At 35.4% G+C, this 20022-nt stretch overlaps 1 protein-coding gene across 5 annotated transcripts in view; it reads left to right on the top strand.

The window, feature by feature from the left end:
- The window catches only part of CNTN5 (contactin 5), a 917150-nt gene that overhangs the window by 522545 nt on the left and 374583 nt on the right, over nucleotides 1-20022 (top strand). For all 5 annotated transcript variants that reach the window (XM_084894670.1, XM_084894671.1, XM_084894674.1 and 2 more), the window contains 2 exons: nucleotides 58-181; nucleotides 310-485. In XM_084894670.1, coding sequence (XP_084750796.1) covers nucleotides 58-181; nucleotides 310-485 — 300 coding nt within the window. The remainder of the gene's footprint in view (nucleotides 1-57; nucleotides 182-309; nucleotides 486-20022) is intronic.

Genomic DNA, 20022 nt, shown 5'->3' with positions numbered 1-20022 from the left:
CAAACATGTCTTGGTATTTCAAGAAATTTTAAAATGTATCTATCTTGGTCCTTACAGAAAGTGTGGACTATGGGCCAGTGTTTGTGCAAGAACCAGATGATATAATTTTTCCAACTGATTCTGATGAAAAGAAAGTAGCACTGAATTGTGAAGTTCGTGGCAATCCAGTCCCCAATTACAGGTAGAAATTCACTGTTACTTATTTTTCGTTAAGTCTTAAAAATTCCCTTCAATGAAATTCTGACACTCCCAGGGAGTATTATAATGCCTCAAGTCATTTTCACCATTTGTCTTCTGATTTTTCCTTAGATGGCTTCGAAATGGGACAGAAATTGATTTGGAAAGTGATTATCGCTACAGCTTGATCGACGGGACCTTCATTATAAGCAATCCGAGTGAAGCGAGAGATTCTGGCCATTACCAGTGTTTGGCAGCCAACACTTTGGGGAGTGTTCTTAGCAGAGAGGCCATACTTCAGTTTGCCTGTGAGTAAAGTTTATGTGCTTTTTCCCCATGTGTATATATGTAATTTCAAAGTTTAGTTATGCAAAAGCATAAAACCTCTAAATTTAAAGCAGTAGAAAAATCTTGGTAAGGATTAGAAATAGAAAAACATTGCCTTTCCTCTTGAGGGATTTTGAAATTCCCCAAAATCTTAGCTTTCTTCAAATTTTTAAAATTGATTTTAAGGAGAGAGGCAGGAAAGAGCCAGAGAGCGAGAGAAAGACTGTTTGATTTGTTGTTCTATCGATACTTATTTATGTGTTCATTGGTTGATTCTTGTATGTGCCTTAACCAGGGATCAGACCTGAAAACTTGGCATATCTAACCAACAGAGCAGCCCAGTCAAGGCTGTCCTCTTAAAATACACAACCTTTTAGCCTGGAAGAAAAAAAAATCCTATTCATGAAAGCAGATAGTTTTAGAGCTCAAATATCTTTTGAAATCTAGCAAAAGGTAGACTTCTAATTCTGTCTGCTTTTTAAAATATCTATTAATACTTTCTGCCTCTATTCTTTTACTGTTTATTAAAGTGTATTTGCTATAGAATATTCTGGACATAAAATTGCATAGTATAAAACTTCTGCTTATGGTAGTTAACCAAAGAAATGCTTCCGAAATACTAATATTTCAAATTCTGACTAGAACTTCCTAACCAGTTGTTCCAATTATTTTATTAGAGAAAAGATACCATGTGTGATTTCTTCTCTGTTCAATAGAGTCTTTTCAGCAATTCAGACAACATGATATGCAAATATTACTGGCTTATACCTTTTTCTTTCCTCTATACAATCTGAGACATATACACTGACTAACAGTAGCCTGAATATTAAATGAGTTATTTTCCTCCCAAAATCAGCAGTGGCAACAGCATAGGTGAAGTTTTCTACATGCTTTAGAGAAGAAATATATTTACTAGAAGAGCCTACATGCCTTTTTTAAATATTTTCATTTCAAAATAATATACATTTTCTAAAATAGATCATATATCTAATTAACCAAATGTATTGATTTTAAAACTCTTGCAATTGTTTAACTTGTGATGAGGGCTTACACCAAATTGAGGATAGAGTATAAGGTGAAAAAAAATCTTAGTTTTATTTCTTAGTAAGTAATCCTACTTGATTTAAATTCTTGAGGATTACAAATTATAAAATATAGATAGGAGAGTCATGAATCCTTGTGTTAATAATTTATATGTAACTATATTGGCTACATAATTCATCACAAAATGATTTTTAAGTTAAAATTACATTCCAAAGAATGGAATAATTAAGATTTCTCTATACAGTCTTCATCACATATTATTTCTAATTAATGAGAGTGCAATCGCCCTACTATAGGAGTGTGAAGGACAAAAGGAAAGAAAGAAATGATAATAGATCTGTTTGGAGAACATTGACCTAGGACCTAGAAAAATCAAAATACTGTCTTTCAAAGTATATCTGGCTAAGGAGATTATAAAAGTACTTTACATACACCAAATATGCCATGATAGTAGCCTAGGAATATTGTTTTTATTTTAGAAAATAATTATGTGGTGCATCAAAGAACCTAATTCTTTTCAGAATATGGATTTAAAAAGTAACAATACAAAATAATCCTCCTAATTTCTTCTCTGTTCAATAGAGTCTTTTCAGCAATTCAGACAACATGATATGCAAATATTACTGACTTATATCTTTTTCTTTCCACTATACAATCTGAGACATATACACTGATTAACAGTAGCCTGTATATCAAATGGGTTATTTTCCTCCCAAAATCAGCAGTGGCAGCATCATAGGTGAATTTTTCTACATGATTTAGAGAAGAAATATATTTACTAGAAGAGCCTACATGCCTTTTAAAAATATTTTCATTGAATTTATTGGGGTTACATTGGTTAACAAAATTGCATAAGTTGCAAGTGTACAATTCTATAATACATCATCTGTATTGTGTGTTCACTACCCAAAGTCAAGATCCTACATGTCTGTATGATTGTGCCTTCCTAGGATTCCTGCAAAGACTAGTCACAGCTATTAAATACTCACCCCCAGCTGCAGTGAGCACATTGGTACCAGCACATACAGTTCATGACTTGACAAGGAACAACCGATTGATGTGACACACACTGACCACCAAGGGGAAGATACTCAATTCAGAAGCTCTCCCCTGGTGGTCAGTGTGCTCCCACAGCCACCATAGCTGGCCAACCTCCCACAATCTCTCCCCACCCACTGAAATCCCCCAGTCCCTCCTCCCAATGGCTGGCCCCCATCAGCCCTGATTGGGGGGCTGGCTGGCCAACCTCCCATGGTCCTCCCTCCCCCATCCAGCAGGCCCGATTGCTCCAGTAGGGACCTGGTGAGACAGCCCACATTGGCTCTGATAACAGACCACACCGAGGGACCCCACCTGTGCCAAATTCGTGCACTGGGCATGTAGTAAAAATATAACTCAAGAATAAGCAGAGTTTAATTATAAACATTAATGAAAAGTTTAATAATAATTGTGTCCTCTTATTAACCAGAAATATATTTTAAAATATTCCAGCTTTCTTCTAATTATATTGATCCACTACCCTCCCCTCAAGTCAAGCCTAGATGTAGCTATTTCATAATGTTAGAGAAACAAAACTCTAGGTGCTGTAAGTGCATATAAAATTGTTTCAGATAATTTCTGGTGGTGGTTAGGATGACATTACTAAAATAGTAAAAGAGATTTTTAAATTTTTTTTTACAAAAGTGTTGAGTTTACATTAGTTGCTTATACAAGAGTAGGCAAAAGAAGGTTTGTAATTGCTCATATGGAGCATAATACAATAATTAATAAATAATAATACAAGAATAAACTCTGAGTTTTTAGTACTCAAAACTATAAACCTTCTTTTGCCCAGCCCCATATTTATTGAATACTTACTTTTGTGGCAGAAATGTTTTAAAATGCATTAACTCATTTCATCCTCATAACCAAAGTAGGTTGTTATTTTATAGAATGTAAATCCACTTTATAGATGCTATATCTTATTTAACTATAGCGATATTCAATCTTTTCCTATTATAACATAAATAGGTATTATATTCACTTTATGACATACTCGATTTAATTTTCAATTCATCTCTTAAACTATAATTATTATATTACAATCTTTACAAAAGAGTTCTTCACCAAAAACCATTTTATATTTAAATTATTAATACCTGCATGATATAACAAAAATAAATAGTAGTAACAAAAATAAGTATGTAATTATTATATCTTTCTTCTCATTATATATATTTAGTAAATAAGCCACTTTCTTAATTTTTTGAATGGCAGTGTAAGACTTTAAGGGAAATTAAATATTTTTATAAATCTGGAATTTGAGGACTTACAGTAACTTTGCTATATATTTATTTTTTCTTAATATCATATTAATTATTTTTGATAAATATTTTCCCTATAATTAAAAAATAATTGGATGATACATGGTTAGGAACTGGAAAGTTAAATGAACTAAATGAATTTGAGACAAGACAAAGATTACTGTGGCTATTATAAAAAGCTGACAATATTGTCATAGATTGTAGGTTTTGAAGAGAATGGTGGTAAAAAAGTGAGTGTAGACACCTTTTCCTAGTGATTTAGCAATAGTAAGTTATACCTAGTATGTGGAAAAATTAAGTTAAATATAAGACAAATTTAGTATCTTTTAAAGCTTTTTTCCAATTGATTTTTCACTAAATATATTAACACATACAAAATCATATATATATATATACAGAGAAAGAGAGAGAGAGAGAGAGAATATTTATTTTAATAATCTTTTCTCATAACATCATTCCAAAGGTGAATTATATGACTTACTATATAAAATTATGTACTATAATAGATAAATCCTATATAATAAAAGCCTAATATTCTAAGTGTCCTGTCAACTGGTCAGCTGTTCAACCAATCAAAGCATAATATGCTAATGATATTATAAGGCAGCTCAACTGCTCACTATGATGGGCATTGACTACCAGGGGGCAGACAGTTGACTGGTTGACCAATTGCTATTATGCACACTGACCACTAGGGGGAATACACTCTCACTGGTAGGTTAGCTTGCTGCTGGGTTCTGGCCAATCCAGACTGAGCAGATGGGCTGGACGTGCCCCAGAGCCCTTCCTCAGTTCCTTCTCAGCTGGCCAACCTCCCATCTCTCTTTGGCCCAATAGTGTACCAGTGGGGTCCCTTGGCCTGGCCAGTGCCCTCTCATAATCCAGGACTGCTTGGGGGATGTCGAAGAGCTAATTTCAGCCTAATCCCACAGGCCAATCTGAGGGACCCCTCTAGTGCTATCTAATAAAGAGAGAATATGCAAATGGACTGTCATGCCATCACAAAGATGGTGGTGCCTATAGCCACAAGATGGTGACATGCAGTCCCCTCAGCCCTCCTGGAGTCACCCAGTCCTTTCAGCTCAGCTGGGAGGAGGCGGCAGGCACACAGTGCAGCCAGACCCACCCTCAGCCCCTGAGCCGCCCAGGGCCAGCGTGAGGCACAGGCAAGCCTCAGGTGTTGGCTGCCCAGGGCTGCCTGAGACTCAGGTAACCAGGGCTGGCTGAGGCTTGTGCTGCCGGCAGTGGCAGCAGCAGAGGGGAGATGGGTGCGTCACCTTCCCCTGATTGCTGGTCGCCTCCCGCCTCTGAGGGCTTCCAGACTGTGAGAGGGAGCAAGCCGGGCTGAGGAACTCACCCCACCCCCCACCCCCAGTGCATGAATTTTCACGCACGGGGCCTCTAGTATGTAAATAAGTAACTAGAGAACCAATAAAAAAATGCTTTTCTTAGTAAGAGGTCAAGATAGTATAGGCCTAATGTTTCATAATCATTGTGGTCAAAACATAAATACTACTTAGGTATCCAGTGGTCAGAACAAAAGAAAAAATACAAACATTTAAAGGATTCTAATTTTTCCCAAGTTTCTGAAGAGAAGAAAATCTTTTCTTGACATTTAATTGTCATAGAAGTTTCTCATTTGAGGCTTTATATAGAGATCATAACAACTTCCCTACATCACTTCAATAGCAAGTTTAATTAGCCTGACATAAAACCAAACCAATTCTTTAAGTGTAACTAGAATTTAATCATGAAGCTATTCACTGCATTCATTTATAAATCCTTTTCTAAATTTTGATCTAAGCAGCTAATGGATTTGAGCAGCTGCTGCATGCTGGTTCATCTTCCCCTACCCCTCATATGTCTAAATATCTATACATGAGGATCTTTTACTTAAACGAATACTTATTAACATGTCTCAGCTCAGTCAATGTTAATAATGTATTTTTGCATTAATAAATGCATACTTCATTGGGGCATAATAAAAATTAATGAGGTGGAGAAGCCATGTCTGTGAACTGTTTTTTGTTTTTTGTTTTAAGTTCAGAAAGAAAAACATAAATAAACACAAAGTTGATGTATTTTTGCTGGTGATGATTATAACTGGTTATCAATAAGATTTTTTTTTTATAAAGTATGTTTTATTCTTGTAGCTTATATTCATCCTAAGGATAATTTCCTCACCTAGTATAATGATTTCTCTTCAGTGACAAGCAAGGATACATCATTTAAAACTTTGTCACTAGATTAGCTTATTACCATGCTGATGAGAATTTGTAATTGATAATGTGACACTACACATTCTTAAACATCCTTCAGAAATCCAAAGCTCATAGCAGTCTCTCCAAAGTTTGGATTTTTAGAAATAATTCATACCAGCAAGTCAAACATAAAATGAATCAAGAATAAAATCTCCTTATGCTGCCTCTTGCTTCAAAAATAACTATATGCCATCCCCGGTAAACTGATAGTTCATATCTAAACTCAAACATATTGCTTTTCAGGGCATTTAGATTATTTCTATTCAGACTATTTCCTTAGTTTCCTTAAGCAGTTGATTAAAATAACCTCCTTAACTCTTAGAGAGATTATGTGATTTTTATAGATTTTGTATTTAAACCCTTTTATTTAACCTTTCATTTTTATACAAAACTCAAAAATTACTTCTCTGGCTTTTTCATAACTTTTTCTCCTAAAGTAATATTGTTCTTAGATTTTAAAAGGACATTTTGCTAGCATTTAACATCCATGGAAATTATTTGAATAATTGCTAATTCCACAGAATATCCAAAGCTTTATTTTATTACTCTGAGGCTTTATACATAATAGCTCCATTGAAGCATTTGAAAATTAATTAACTTGAGTGAGTCACTTTGGCATGGATGATTTTATTATTTGTAAAAGTATCCAACTTTATTGCCAATGCACAAAACTCGTGCAAAGGGCTCAACTTTTGCAGCCCCAGTTGCCTCAGCTGGCCCGTGCAGCCCTGGCTTTGTCCGGAAGGTCATCAGAAGGACGTCTGGAAAGTGGTTCAGCTGTTCAGTCTAATTACCAAATTAGCTCTTTACTATATAGGATAAGTTAACATTAGTTTGCAATCCCTTCTATAAACAAAACAATTTTTTTTACAAAGTTATTACTCAATATGGTTTGTCTTTCTTTAAAAAAGATAATTATTCTGATCATACAGATACAGTAACTGTGTGTGTAAGGCCTCTTGATAAACAATGGTATGTATTCTTTAAGAGTGCACATTTTTAAATTAAAAATACATAATTTTTTACTTTAGGGACCAGTTATGATCCTATATAATAAAAGCCTAGTATGCTAAGTATCTGGTCGTCCAGTTGGCCTTTCAACTAATCAACACATAATATGCTACTGATATGCTAAGGCTGCTCAATTGCTTGTTATTATGCACTGATCACCAGGGGGGCAGATGCTCTGACCAATAGGTTAGCTTGCTGCTGGGGTCCGAATGATTGGGACTGACTGAGACAAGCTGGACCTGCCCTGGAGCCTTCCCTCAGTCCCTCCCCAGCTGGCCAATCTCCTACTTACCTCCCCAGCCCAGATTGTCCACCAGTGGGGTCCCTCAGCCTGGCCTGCACCCTCTTGCAATCTGAGACCCCTTGGGGAATGTAAAGAGAGCTGTTTCGGTGGAACAATCAGTCGCTATAGCACACACTGACCACCAGGGGGCAGAGCTGCCTCCTGGTGATCAATGCATTCCCATAAGGGGAGTGCCACTCAGCCAGAAGCGGGGCTCCTGGCTGGTGAGTGCAGCAGTGGTGGTGAGGGCCTCTCCTTCATCTGTGGCAGAGCTACAGATGTCTAACTGATGGCTGGGGAGCCAGCCTAATTCATCAGTTGAACATCCTCTGAGGGCTCCAGGACTGTGAGAGGGCACAGGCAGGGCTGAGGGACCACTCTGAGTGCATAAATTTCATGCACCGGGCCACTAGTAAGTGAATTAAAGTTGAAATCTATGACATATTGTTCTCAAATCCTTAATTCTATGACATAACATAAATTTTTAAGTATTTTACTTATTAAAGTAAATCTGAACACAATTTTATGGAAATTCGGGGCTCCTCTACTGGTTTCTAGAAATGGAGTAAGGCAGTTCTACACTCACACTGTGTGAAGCAACCCAGAAAGATATATATATATATCTCGATTCTGGTCAAGAACATGTACCTTGGTTGCGGGCACATCCCCAGTAGGGGTTGTGCAGGAGGCAGCTGATCAATGTTTCTCTCTCATTGATGTTTCTTTCTCTCTCCCTCTCCCTTCCACTCTGTAAAAAAATCAATAAAATATATTTTTTTAAAAATTCTGGGGCATAAAAGTATAATGGAGTTTTAAATAGTGCCAGGTTTACTCAATAAAATACTAGTAGTTGCTCCAAATGAGAGCAATTTATAATTCAGGTGAATAAAAAGACACTAATATAAAGCAAAAACATCAACAATGGGGCAGATAAGGAATATGAGTACTTTCTAAAATTATTTTAATCCATAAAAACCCTTTATTTAAGGGACAAGTCAGAATATGCATTAACCAGTGTGGAGTTCTTGTGCCTTGATTGAATTTCCATACCAGGTGCTACACATCATTACTCTTCATGCATATGGGTGGGATAGATAGATGATAGATTAGATAGATAGATAGAGATATAGAGATTTATAGATGTGTATCTATACAATGTTTATACACATGTATGTAAGTATGCATGTATGTTTGTAGGAACATAGATTTAATAACAGTAACGCAAGAATAAGTAGTGATTGTTGGAGCACTTAAAAGCCAGGCAAACAGTAAAACATTTTTAATGCATCATCACGCTTTTTAATTCTCACGTCAACCTTATGAGGGATTTCTATTGACTTGATTTATAAATGGAAAAAATAAATGAAGCACAGGAATGTCAGATTCAAAAAGTCATCAGAAAGGCCTATGGCAAGGAGCTTACCATCTGTGGTTGCTTCTGGGAGTTTTTTGGATTTAGGTCTTACATTTAAGTCTTTAATACATTTTTAGTATATATGTGAATATGGTGTAACAAAATGATCTATTTTATTTTTAACATATATCTGTTATTATCCCAATATGACTTATCAAAGAGGCTGTCCTTTCCAACGAATCCTTTGGCCTAAATTTATTAATCATGTGAGTGTGGGTTTATTTTGGGGCTCTCTATTCTGCTCATCAATCTAGATGTCTGTTTTATGTATTTAGACAGAATTACTATACTTTGTTTTTTTCACTTTTCCTCCCAAGGAACACCAATCTTATCAGTCTTTTTTTTTTTTTTTTTTTTTTTTTTAAATAAGATCTTCCAATCCATTCCAGAATAAAGTCTAAACTCCTACAAATGTTCTCAAAGCCATTTATCACTGAAACTCTGCCTGAGTTTTCAGCTTTGTCTTTAATACTCAAGCTTTAATAAAATGTATATAGTCCTCAAAACATTTAATTCTTGTTTGGGATAACATATATGTGCTTGTGATGTTCTCCTTATCTGCTGGGCTTCTGTTCAATAACCAACTCTATCTGCTCTCTATCTCTGTATATTTGTTCCTTGTTACATTGCATTGCAACAATTTATGACAATCAGCTCTGCTTCCCAAGAGCCAATTTTGACTTTGAGCATACCACTGACTCTGGAAGACTGTGAATTCATTGAGGGCAGGTGTCTAATATCATTTATTGTTTTAGATGAATGGCCAACTGCCAACATGTAACGCCATAGTCAACATTCAGAAAATGTTTGCAGAATGATTAAGTGAATGTATGAATGCCCTTCAGCACCACTGTGGCCTTCAAAATAGGTCTCCCCATGAGACCTATGAGAAGAATGATTTCCTAGGGGGTACACACACATTTGTCTCTCACACTTGCAAAAGACAATAAAAATGAATAAGAAAACTAATGCAGAGACATTTCATAAATTTTGAAGCTTCACATAGAGAGTAGTGAGATTATTACTACATTTAAATGGATAATAATACCTAGATGGAGAGAATTCATACTAATATCAAAACAGATATTGAGGTCCATTTACAACCTAGTAATAATATATTTACATGTTATTTTGAATGCTATTAGTAATATATCTTATTACATATATGTAATAATATAATAGATGTCTGAGGCAAACTAAAGTATCTCAGAGAAATATGGAAAAGATACCTTTTTTAAAAGAAATTTTGATATGCCCCTTAAAGCAGACAGAAGAAAGCTCTGACTTTTCTTTCTAAACATCATTCTAGAATTCTAGCAACATCTCTCTATTGATCTTGGTGGAAATGAAAGTTTCCAATTCATTCCATAGCTTCATTGGGTTGCAAACACAGAATTAGGATACAGTGAACGAAGTTGTCAAACTAAGGAACAAAACTTGCTCTGAAATTCTTTGAGAATGTACGTGGAAATGTCATTCTATTTCAGGTGTCAACAGTTAAGGTGTCTACTCAGTGCCACTGCTATAATTCAGGTCAAAAGAGTCAGAAATAATGGTTTTCTGTTTCAGTACACATTTGTCAGCCCACCCTAAGGAAAAAGAAAAGAGTGCTTACTCTTCAACCGTTAAAGGTAGATGAATTTAGAGCATTGTCTTCCCTAAGTTGTTCACAGGAAATTAAATAACATTTTAAAAGGATCGCATCTGTCCCAACAAAATAACCAAAAAATTGTTAGTAAAGAGTATCAAATGAGGTCATTGTATCAATTCTGTTTTCATAAGTATAGTACATCATCCACCTAAGAAATCACAATTGTAACAGATTTATATAAATTATAAGACATGAAATTTTATGAAAAGTCATTAAATTTAAAACATATAATATAATTGCTGAGATAGAACTAGCATGTTTATTAAACAAAATTTCTGAGTCTTACAATTATTATATATTTTTAAACAACCATTATAAGAACTCAAGAACTGCCCTAACTGGTTTGGCTCAGCGGATAGAGCGTCAGCCTGTAGATTCAAGGGTGCCAGTTTGATTCCGGCCAAGGACATGTACCTTGGTTGTGGGCATATCTCCAGTAGGGAGTGTGCAGAAGGCAGCAGATCAATGTTTCTCACTCATCGATGTTTCTAACTCTCTATCCCTCTCCCTTCCTCTCTGTAAAAAATCAATAAAAAATATTTTTTTAAAAGAACTCAAGAACTTTAAACTCACCAATGTCTTACTAGTCTTGATTTTTTAAAAATACTCTTAATAGGTAAATAAAGCTATATCATTTCCCATAGCAACATTATGTGGAAGTTTTTTATTCATTTAATATTGTTATATCTTATACTTTAAAGATAGTTTCCAAATTTATTTCTTAAAATGTTTGCAAAATATTTTTTATCTTAGTTGATTCACATATATTTAGAGCTAAAAAATTTCAAGGCTAGCTCATAACATAAACAATATAATGAAAATAACCCTAATAACTTGAACAATTTATTTTAAATTTTAGACAGTTATATAGTATTTATATAAACATTAACAATATTGAATGACAATGCTAACAACAATTGCTAAGACTTATTAAGTGATTATTCTGTGCCAGACACTGGAGTAAGCTTTATACATATACACTCACATTTAGTCACAAAATCCTATAAATTAGGTATTCCACATTTAAACATATTAAAACCAAGAAAACTGAAGTAGGACATGTAGTTGTTGATGAAAATTGAGTTTCATGTCTTGTTTTATATGACTGTAGACCCAGATCTCAGTGAAATAAAGGAATAATATCCGCCTAGTGTTTGTGAGTTTTTGCATTAAATTATCTAAATGATCATGAGCTTCTACTGAGTTGTCTCACAACCTCTAATTCTGAGATCAAAAATAGTAATGATGAAATCATATATTTTACTTATGGCCACACAACTCAGATTAATTTGTACTTAATCTGTTTGCTACATCTGCTATATTTATACAATTTTTGGTTTTAATTTCAGTGCATTCACACACGATTACTCTTTGGTTTGCATTATCTCTGGACCTTATATATTCACCTTGATTATGACAAAGCAATGCCACACAGAGAACATGCATGCCAACTGCTTTTTCTCTAGTAGATTAATATTTTTCCAAATCGTGTTACATTATGCTGAGAATTTCATATTGGTTTTTAATAATATGCAGGATAACCCAATATAGCTCTAATGATAAGAGATGTTAAATGAAGAGAAATCATGCAACTCAACTATCAATATCATCAGGTCACACTGGACTCAGAAAATACATGTAGACTGTGGCAGCCTTGTAAGGTGGCCTATGAGAGCTGATCTTCCAAAATAAACTCAATTCAGCCTAGAAGAAGGCCTAGCCTTAGAAATTAGGGCTATCCAGGTCCTACTTTAGTTCAAACTATTTCCTAGCACCTGCAGTTTATAGATATTGTTATTATTTATAACTACACTAGAATTATTTGAATAGCTAGTAGTGTTAAGAAATACTTGTCTACTTTCAAAATTGATGGCCTTAAGTGTCATTCCAATTTTATGATTTCAGTTACCATATTTTGGAAGTACTAGTAATATAAAATTTAAAACATTAATCAAATTACATATAGTATATATTTTTTCTTAACATAATCTAGATGGCACCATCCATATGGATAAGACTAAATGAGTAATTAAATATAAAACACAAAAATTAACTGTCAAGTTAATCTTGTTTACCTTTACAACCCTGACACCTCTACATCATTTTTAATAATGAAGATTTTATTTGATGTCACCAAATACATTAAGCATAACTAGCTAAGGACAAATAAAATATTTCAATACATTCATTTTTACATGGTTATGTTGAACTAGAAATGCTTATCCTTGTCTAGAGTACATTTAAATTGCTCTGCCACAAAATGATATCTTCTAACAGATGTTATTTTTATCCCTGGCCTCAGCCATGGAGAAAAATTATCATCGCCTTATAAAACTATAAAACAGAATTGCTTTTCTTTATTCATAGATTATACTGACTTTGTAGGCCTAAATCATTCTTAAAATTTATAACCTTTGGGGGAAAAAGAACCAAAAATGTAATGTTTAATACAAACTTATATTATAAATTAACTTTCTTATTTTTTCTTTTACAACATTTTAAATATTATATTATTTAGTTTAGAAAATAATTACTAATTATTAATAATAAGTAAGATTTCAAATGGTGAGTCACTAGTAAATGAGAAGACTGGAGGGCCAGACCGATGACTCAAATGATTAGCTTGAAAAGGATCTTAGATGGCGATGGGAGGAGACTTGGGTTGGTGAACAACACTATATACACAGAGATGATGTGATATAGAACTATGCACCTGAAACCTATATAATTTTATTAACCAATGTCACCCCAATGAATTCTATAAAATTTTTAAAGGATCTCAGAGAAAAACAGCACAACATTGCATTCTTACACACTATCATAGCTGGTGAGAGAAATGCTTATTGCCTAATACCTCATTGAATACCTAAATTGTTTTTTCTCAATGGCATGATATAGGCATGTATGCAATCTGGTGATTAATTTGCTTTAATGATGACAAATTCTAAATGTTGTTGTATGGATGTATGTGTATTGTGTATGTATGTATGTGTGTGCTTGGTTAAGAAGTGATTTTGATTACACCAAAAAGACTGAATACCCATCTAGGCCATAAAATTGCAGTACTTTCTTATAAAATATTAATCCAAAATTTTAGTAATAAACATTAGCACGAGAAACAAAATTGAGGGTTGTGTTATCTAGGGTCCCCTTGTTGTGTTTGAGACAATATATCTATCCTATTTATGACTTCTCTCCTAGTAAGGGGTAAAGTAGGAAATATGTTAATTGCTTTTTCTTTCATTAAAGTGGAGACTAATATAATGAGAAAGATAGGATAAAGAAGACAGCTTCTTTCCTTAGGAGAACTAAGTCCATAGGAGCATTTTCAGAGCAGGAGGTAAAGAAACTGAGCAGTAGAGTCATGGAAAACAGTGGAGCAGAAGCTTGCTAACAACACCAAATTCAGCCAAATAATTTGTGGATAGTAAGGATAAAGAAGCTGCATTTGTCGATCAAGAGAGCATTGCTAAATATAAAGACAGCACTTCCATTAGAGGAATGAATAGAAGTTAGTATATGGGATGTTAAGAAGTGGGTATATGGTAAGAAATTGGAAACAAATATTTGCTCTTTAAAACTTATGTGGCGAATGAATCATGGAATTTACAATAATAACTTAAGGAAGACACACATAGTAAACCCTATATTCTACTGAATAAATAATTTGAAGTGTCTTTTAGTTTTAACAGTGAAATGCATGGGTGTTCTTCTGGTTTCATCTTTCTCCTCCTATGCCCAATTAATTTTTACAACATCAAAATGTTCTGGCTATACCTAACTTGAGCAGTTATTCCTGAAATAGGCTTTCAATGTCAGCATTATATAAAGGACCAGAGGCGCAGTGCATGAATTTGTGCATGGGTGGGGTCCGGCCATCCTGCCTGATTGGAGCCTATCAGACTGGTCAGTTGGCAGGCTGGCCCTGTCCCTAATCGGGGTGTTGGAGGGGAGGGGGGCAATCTGTGGTAGGAAAGGCCAGGGGAAGGGACTGAGGCTAGTTGGCATCTGGCCCCACCCCTGATTGGAGTGGGGGGGGTGTCAATTGTGGGTTGGGTCTGCCAAGGGGGAGGGGCTTCAGGTGGTTGGCTGGCTGCCCCTGCCCCCTAGTCAAACTCCTGGTTGTTCTTCTGGTCGAGTTCCAGGTCAAGGGGACAATTTACATATCAGCCTTTTATTATGTAAGATCAGTTCTTCCTTGAATTACACTCACATGACAATGCCCAAATTTACAACAAAACAAACAAACAAACAAACAAAAAATCACCTTTATCCCATTTAGGCTTACTAAAAACCCATGATTGCCTAAAATTATATTTTTTGTAGAGAGCCTCAGTAGAAATATTAGCTGTAATTTGATTTATCCACTAGCTAACAAAGTCACCTATTGCCCCACCCTGGCATTTCCTTTGCTGTAATGCTCAGATTTCTTCAAACTACTGCATCCCTAGGTCAGCATTTCCCCTATACGTGCCTCATCAGTTTGAGAGAATTTACTTTTATGTATCACAATCTGTAAAGTCATTCCTCCCTGATAATACATATTTTATTTAGTTTTTGTCCCCATTCTTTTTTTCCACTTAATATAGGTATTTCCAAATTTGGGGCAACCTGCTCTCACTCTTTCTCTTTTCTCTTTCTCTTCCTCCCTCCCTCATTCTCTTTTTTCCATACACTGTCTTAGACAATGTTAATCCATGTCTTTATCTGATTTTATTTCTAACATTCAGTGCCATGGAGCTTGTTAAATATCTCCTTCAGCACCACAATTCTATGTCATTTCCTTAAAAACAAACAAAAACAACCTCCCAGGTTCCTAAATCTGTCTTTTGTAAATTGTACTAATACATAATGTCAGACTAGAAAACTTGGGATCATCTCTGATTGCCCTCCTCATTATCCTGTATTACTGCTCCATATTGGACCAATTTGCAAGTAATTGTCACACAGCCATCCTTTCCTTACTGAAGTGCAGTCCTCCTTCCAAGTAGAAGGATTTAATGAATGTCTTACCTGGAACTATTATGATAGCTTCCTGAATGGTTTTGTCATCAGTATCATCTCAAACCATCTTTGTGCCCCTATTTCTCAATTCTCATCAAGACTCCCATCTGCTGAAAACCATCATGTTCCACTGGAGACTAATAAAAATTAAGGATCTCCACACCATACTCAACCAGTCTTTCCAGACTTCATCTCCCTTACTTTTGATTCACATTTTATTATTTATTGCAGTCAACCTGTAATACTTCTTTTTCGATCTACTTCGTACAGATATGCTGACCTAGAGTGCCTTCTTATTTCTATGGTTATTGACACCTCACCTCTCCTTCAAGTTATAAGCCACATGCTGTGTTTTTCATTATGTTTTTTTTGATTTGTCCTAGAAAAAAAAACATGACATCTCTGTAATGACAAATTCTTTGTACTCTTATTTATGTGACGTGAAGTGGGTGCTCAAACAAGCTGTCAGCAGGAAAATTTGTGGCAAATTAAAAACGTTCTCATCTGTAAAATAGAGATAATATTAATACCAACTTTACCATAAATACACAGCAAAGGGTTTTTGAATCTGTTTCATGATATCCATAAGGGCAGGGATCATTTTTGCTCATTAATATATTCCAGTGCCCGAAACAGTGGCTGGTGCCTATAGTTAAATGTCTGATATGTAATATGGTATAGACTTTAAATATTTGACCTTAATATTCATCTTCAATATATTACAGTTCTATATGTTCCTGTTTCCTTTCCTAGATAAATAAATCTTTCTATTAGACATTTATTGAACACTTACAATGAAATAGATCCTGTCCTGTCCCTGTAACTGTTTCTGCTTTTGTGCCTTCTCTTCTAGCCCTGGTTCTTTGCTATCCTCCTGCAAGTTTTGGAATTCGATATTCCATCCTAAACGCTCTTCTGAACTCATTCTGTCCATTCTCCTTGGGTTATATTATCAGTCTTGGCTCCCACCTGATATTATACTCTAATTACAATAGGCTTTTCTTTAAAAATATGTTTTTATTGATTTTAGAGAGACAGAGTAAGGGAGAGGAAGACAGAAATATCAATGAGAGAGAAACCATTAATCTCCTGCCTCCTGCATGCCCCTCCTGGAATTCAAACCTGCAACCCAGACATGTGCCCTGACCAGAATGGAACTGGTGGCCTTTGGGTGCATGGGACAAAGCTCAACCAATGGAGCCACGCCAGTCAGGGCTACACAGGCTTTTCTTGATGTCACAGAGCCACTTGCCCCATTGGGGTCTTGTTATCTCGGCTGCCAGAATGCCCTCTTGGATCTTACGGAGTCTCCCTCTTTTTCAGCTCTGATGTTATTTTCCTCAAAGAGGCCTGCCCCGTATGCTCCAACTAATTAATTTTAAAAATTACTTATTTTCCTCTAATATATGCCATAATGAAACTGCCTCAAAGCTTTCAGAAATTGAGTTTCATATCAATACCTTAACAAACTGATGAAAAAGGGCAATAGAATCTGTGTTTATCATATGAACATGTGAACCTCTACACTCTTGAGGCAGTTTCATGTACCACAATTATTATTTTCTTTACTAAAAGACATAAATGATTCAAGAATTACAATAATATTTGTGAATCCTTAAAAATAAAAACAATCATTAGCATATAATAAATGTGCTTGAAATTAATAAGAACATATCTGTTCCAGAAAGAGCAATCAGTTGCCTCTACCTTGATCTATCATAAAAAAAATTCCAGCAAAATACCAATTGTGTGCCAGATATTACAATAGGCATCTTCTAGCACTTCTTCTGTCTTGAGAACTTTTATTTATTCAAGGTTGTTTTAAATGTCACCTTTACTTTCATACCCTCTCTGCTCTCCATATATTTTTGCTCTCTATACTACAGCAGTGTATGTGTTGTTGGAATTTTTCTATTCTATATTATGTCTCCACTACAAGAATATAAATGCTTGAAAGGTTGAGACAAAATCTTTAAATCCTTAAAAATGAAAAACTGTCAATGGGACATAATAAATGTATATTGGTTTAACAAAAGAATGTAAGATACTGCAAGAGTTTATATAAATTCTCTATGTATTTATGAGATATACATAATATGAAAATTATAATAGTATAACCCCTAATCAAATTATTTTATTTTACCAGGAGAAAATACTTTTATTTATAAGTATATAAATATAACAATATTTGCATCTCAAAATAAATATATTCTGATATAAAATAATTTAAAAATGATGTGTGAATAAAATTTTATAGAAGAAATTGAGAAAATACATACAGTATATAAGTAATCTGAATTATTATTTATAATAAAAGATAACATCAGAATTTTAAAGTCATTAAGATAAATCACATTTATCTCATAATTACCAAAACTTTTCCTTTAAAATATACAGTAAAAATTATTTGCCTAAACCACCTGGAAGTCTTTTACAGCCCATTAATTAGTAGTAATATGTGATTTATTCAGTTTATTGCATTTTCCACAACTCATTAAATTTGGACTTATTTGTAGTTGTAGCCTGCTTTGGTTTCACTTGTTTTAATTATTTTTTGATGATTTAAGACAGTAGCCATATGGATTAAAGTGTTTTGTTTTATTCCCTGCACCATACACACCACAGTGGAACTATTTCTGTGCTTATTTATATATATTTAAAAATATAATCACTTTTTTAGAGAATTTGCTTCTGGTTTTTATATTATACTGTCATAGTTCAGTAGCTTCATACATTAGCAGAATCCAGGGATATATGAGGGTGAGTACTCTCTCGCTTCTAGCATGTCTAACGATAATAACTTGTAATAAGAAGCACTGTGATCTCACCCACTGGTTGGGTGCTTTCCAAGTGGCTTGTCAGAGTGGTGTCGCTCCGAAGTGCCCCTGTGAGTAGAGAAGACCAATAAACTCTCCTTTTTTAGGCACTCAATGGATGTCACAGCTCAATAATTTCCTTTGCGTGTTTTATAAGGGCACAAAAGTAGTGATTCTGTCTCTTGAGTTATTAGAATCAGCTTCACTTAAAAACTTAGCTTTTGTTATTTAGGAACCTTGTGCTTGGCACATTATTAGGTACTTAACATATATCATTTTAATTCTCAGTATGACCCCGCAGGAAAACCATTTTATTACAGTTGGCTGCTGAGAAAACTGAGGCTCAAAGAAATCTCAGTTATTTTTCACGGTCTCTTTAAAGCCTTCCCCAAACTCAGGGTGCCTGCTACCCCTGGTGTACTTAAATGGTTGCATACTTGGTGCTGATACCTTCATCTTTACCACTATCAGAGCTGGAGTCCAGGAACTAGTGCTAAAATGAGTTTCATAATTTTCTACTGTCTTGTGAAGCTGAGTTGGGACTACTCATTGGCTGCTGTGGCCGTTTGTGGAGGATGTTTGCCAGGATCTGGGACCTGCTGGGTTCAACTCCTGGGTAGGAAGACCGAATAATATTTCAGCCGATTGGGCTCCCCTCCCCTGTGGACAGGACTCTTCCCCTACAGGCACATGATAGTACAATATTGACCAACTCCCACCGCATCTTCCTGTGACATCTGTGTAAAGGAATATGGTCGCTTGGGAGTCAGAGATCATAGGCCTTCGGAAATCGTGAGGAGCTTTGGGGACGTTACAGTGTTAGGTGGGTAGAAGCACGAGGCAATGCAACTGCTCCATGGAACCCAACAAAGTAGGCTCCAATCCTAAAGGGACACACAGGCAGTTAGAAGTAAACCTGGGGTTCCAGACCCGATCTGGGTGACGCCAAAGCTTGTGTCCTTTTGACTAAGACTGTCTTTTAAGAATTCAATGAATATGTGACAACCGGCAGTCAGGATCGCTGCTTTCTAAAAATCCAAGAGCTGTAGAAAGAGCTTGTCCTTTTCACCCTTAATACTCTTTTTCTTTTATCATGACAAAGGAGAAGAACCAGGGTGAGGTTTTAAATAAACATGCAGCTGAAACCGGTTTGGCTCAATAGATAGAGCGTCAGCTTGGGGACTGAAAGGTCCCGGGTTCGATTCCGGTCAAGGACATGTACCTTGGTTGCGGGCATATCTCCAGTAGGGGGTGTGCAAGAGGCAGCTGATCGATGACTCTCTCTCATCGATGTTTCTAACTCTATCTCTCTCCCTTCCCTCTGTACAAAATCAATAAAAATATATTTTAAAAAATAAATAAATAAATAAATAAACAAACAAACATGCACTTACTGATCACCTACTGGGTGCTGTGCCAGTACCATGCTGAGTCCTACTGTGAAGAACTGGTGCATTGGTTTTCTTTTGCTACAGCTACAAATTACCACCAACGTAGGGGCTTACACAATAAACATTACCCTACAGTTCTGCAGGGTAGCTCAACCTAGATCTCGCTAAACTAAAATGAAATTGTTGGTGAAGTTACATTCTTTTCTGGAAGCCCTAGGAGATAAGAATCCATTATCTCTTGTTTTTCCGGTTTCCAGAGACCGCCTACAATAGTTATCTCAGGCCCCCTGGCTCCATCCTCAAAGCCAGCAGCACCTGACTCCTTCCGGGAGAACCTCTC

Source organism: Pipistrellus hanaki (assembly GCF_964339955.1).
Source record: "Pipistrellus hanaki genome assembly, chromosome: 9".
NCBI classification, from domain to species: Eukaryota; Metazoa; Chordata; class Mammalia; order Chiroptera; family Vespertilionidae; genus Pipistrellus; species Pipistrellus hanaki.
Note: the sequence above shows the minus strand (reverse complement) of the source record. Positions and strands in the feature narration are given on the sequence as shown.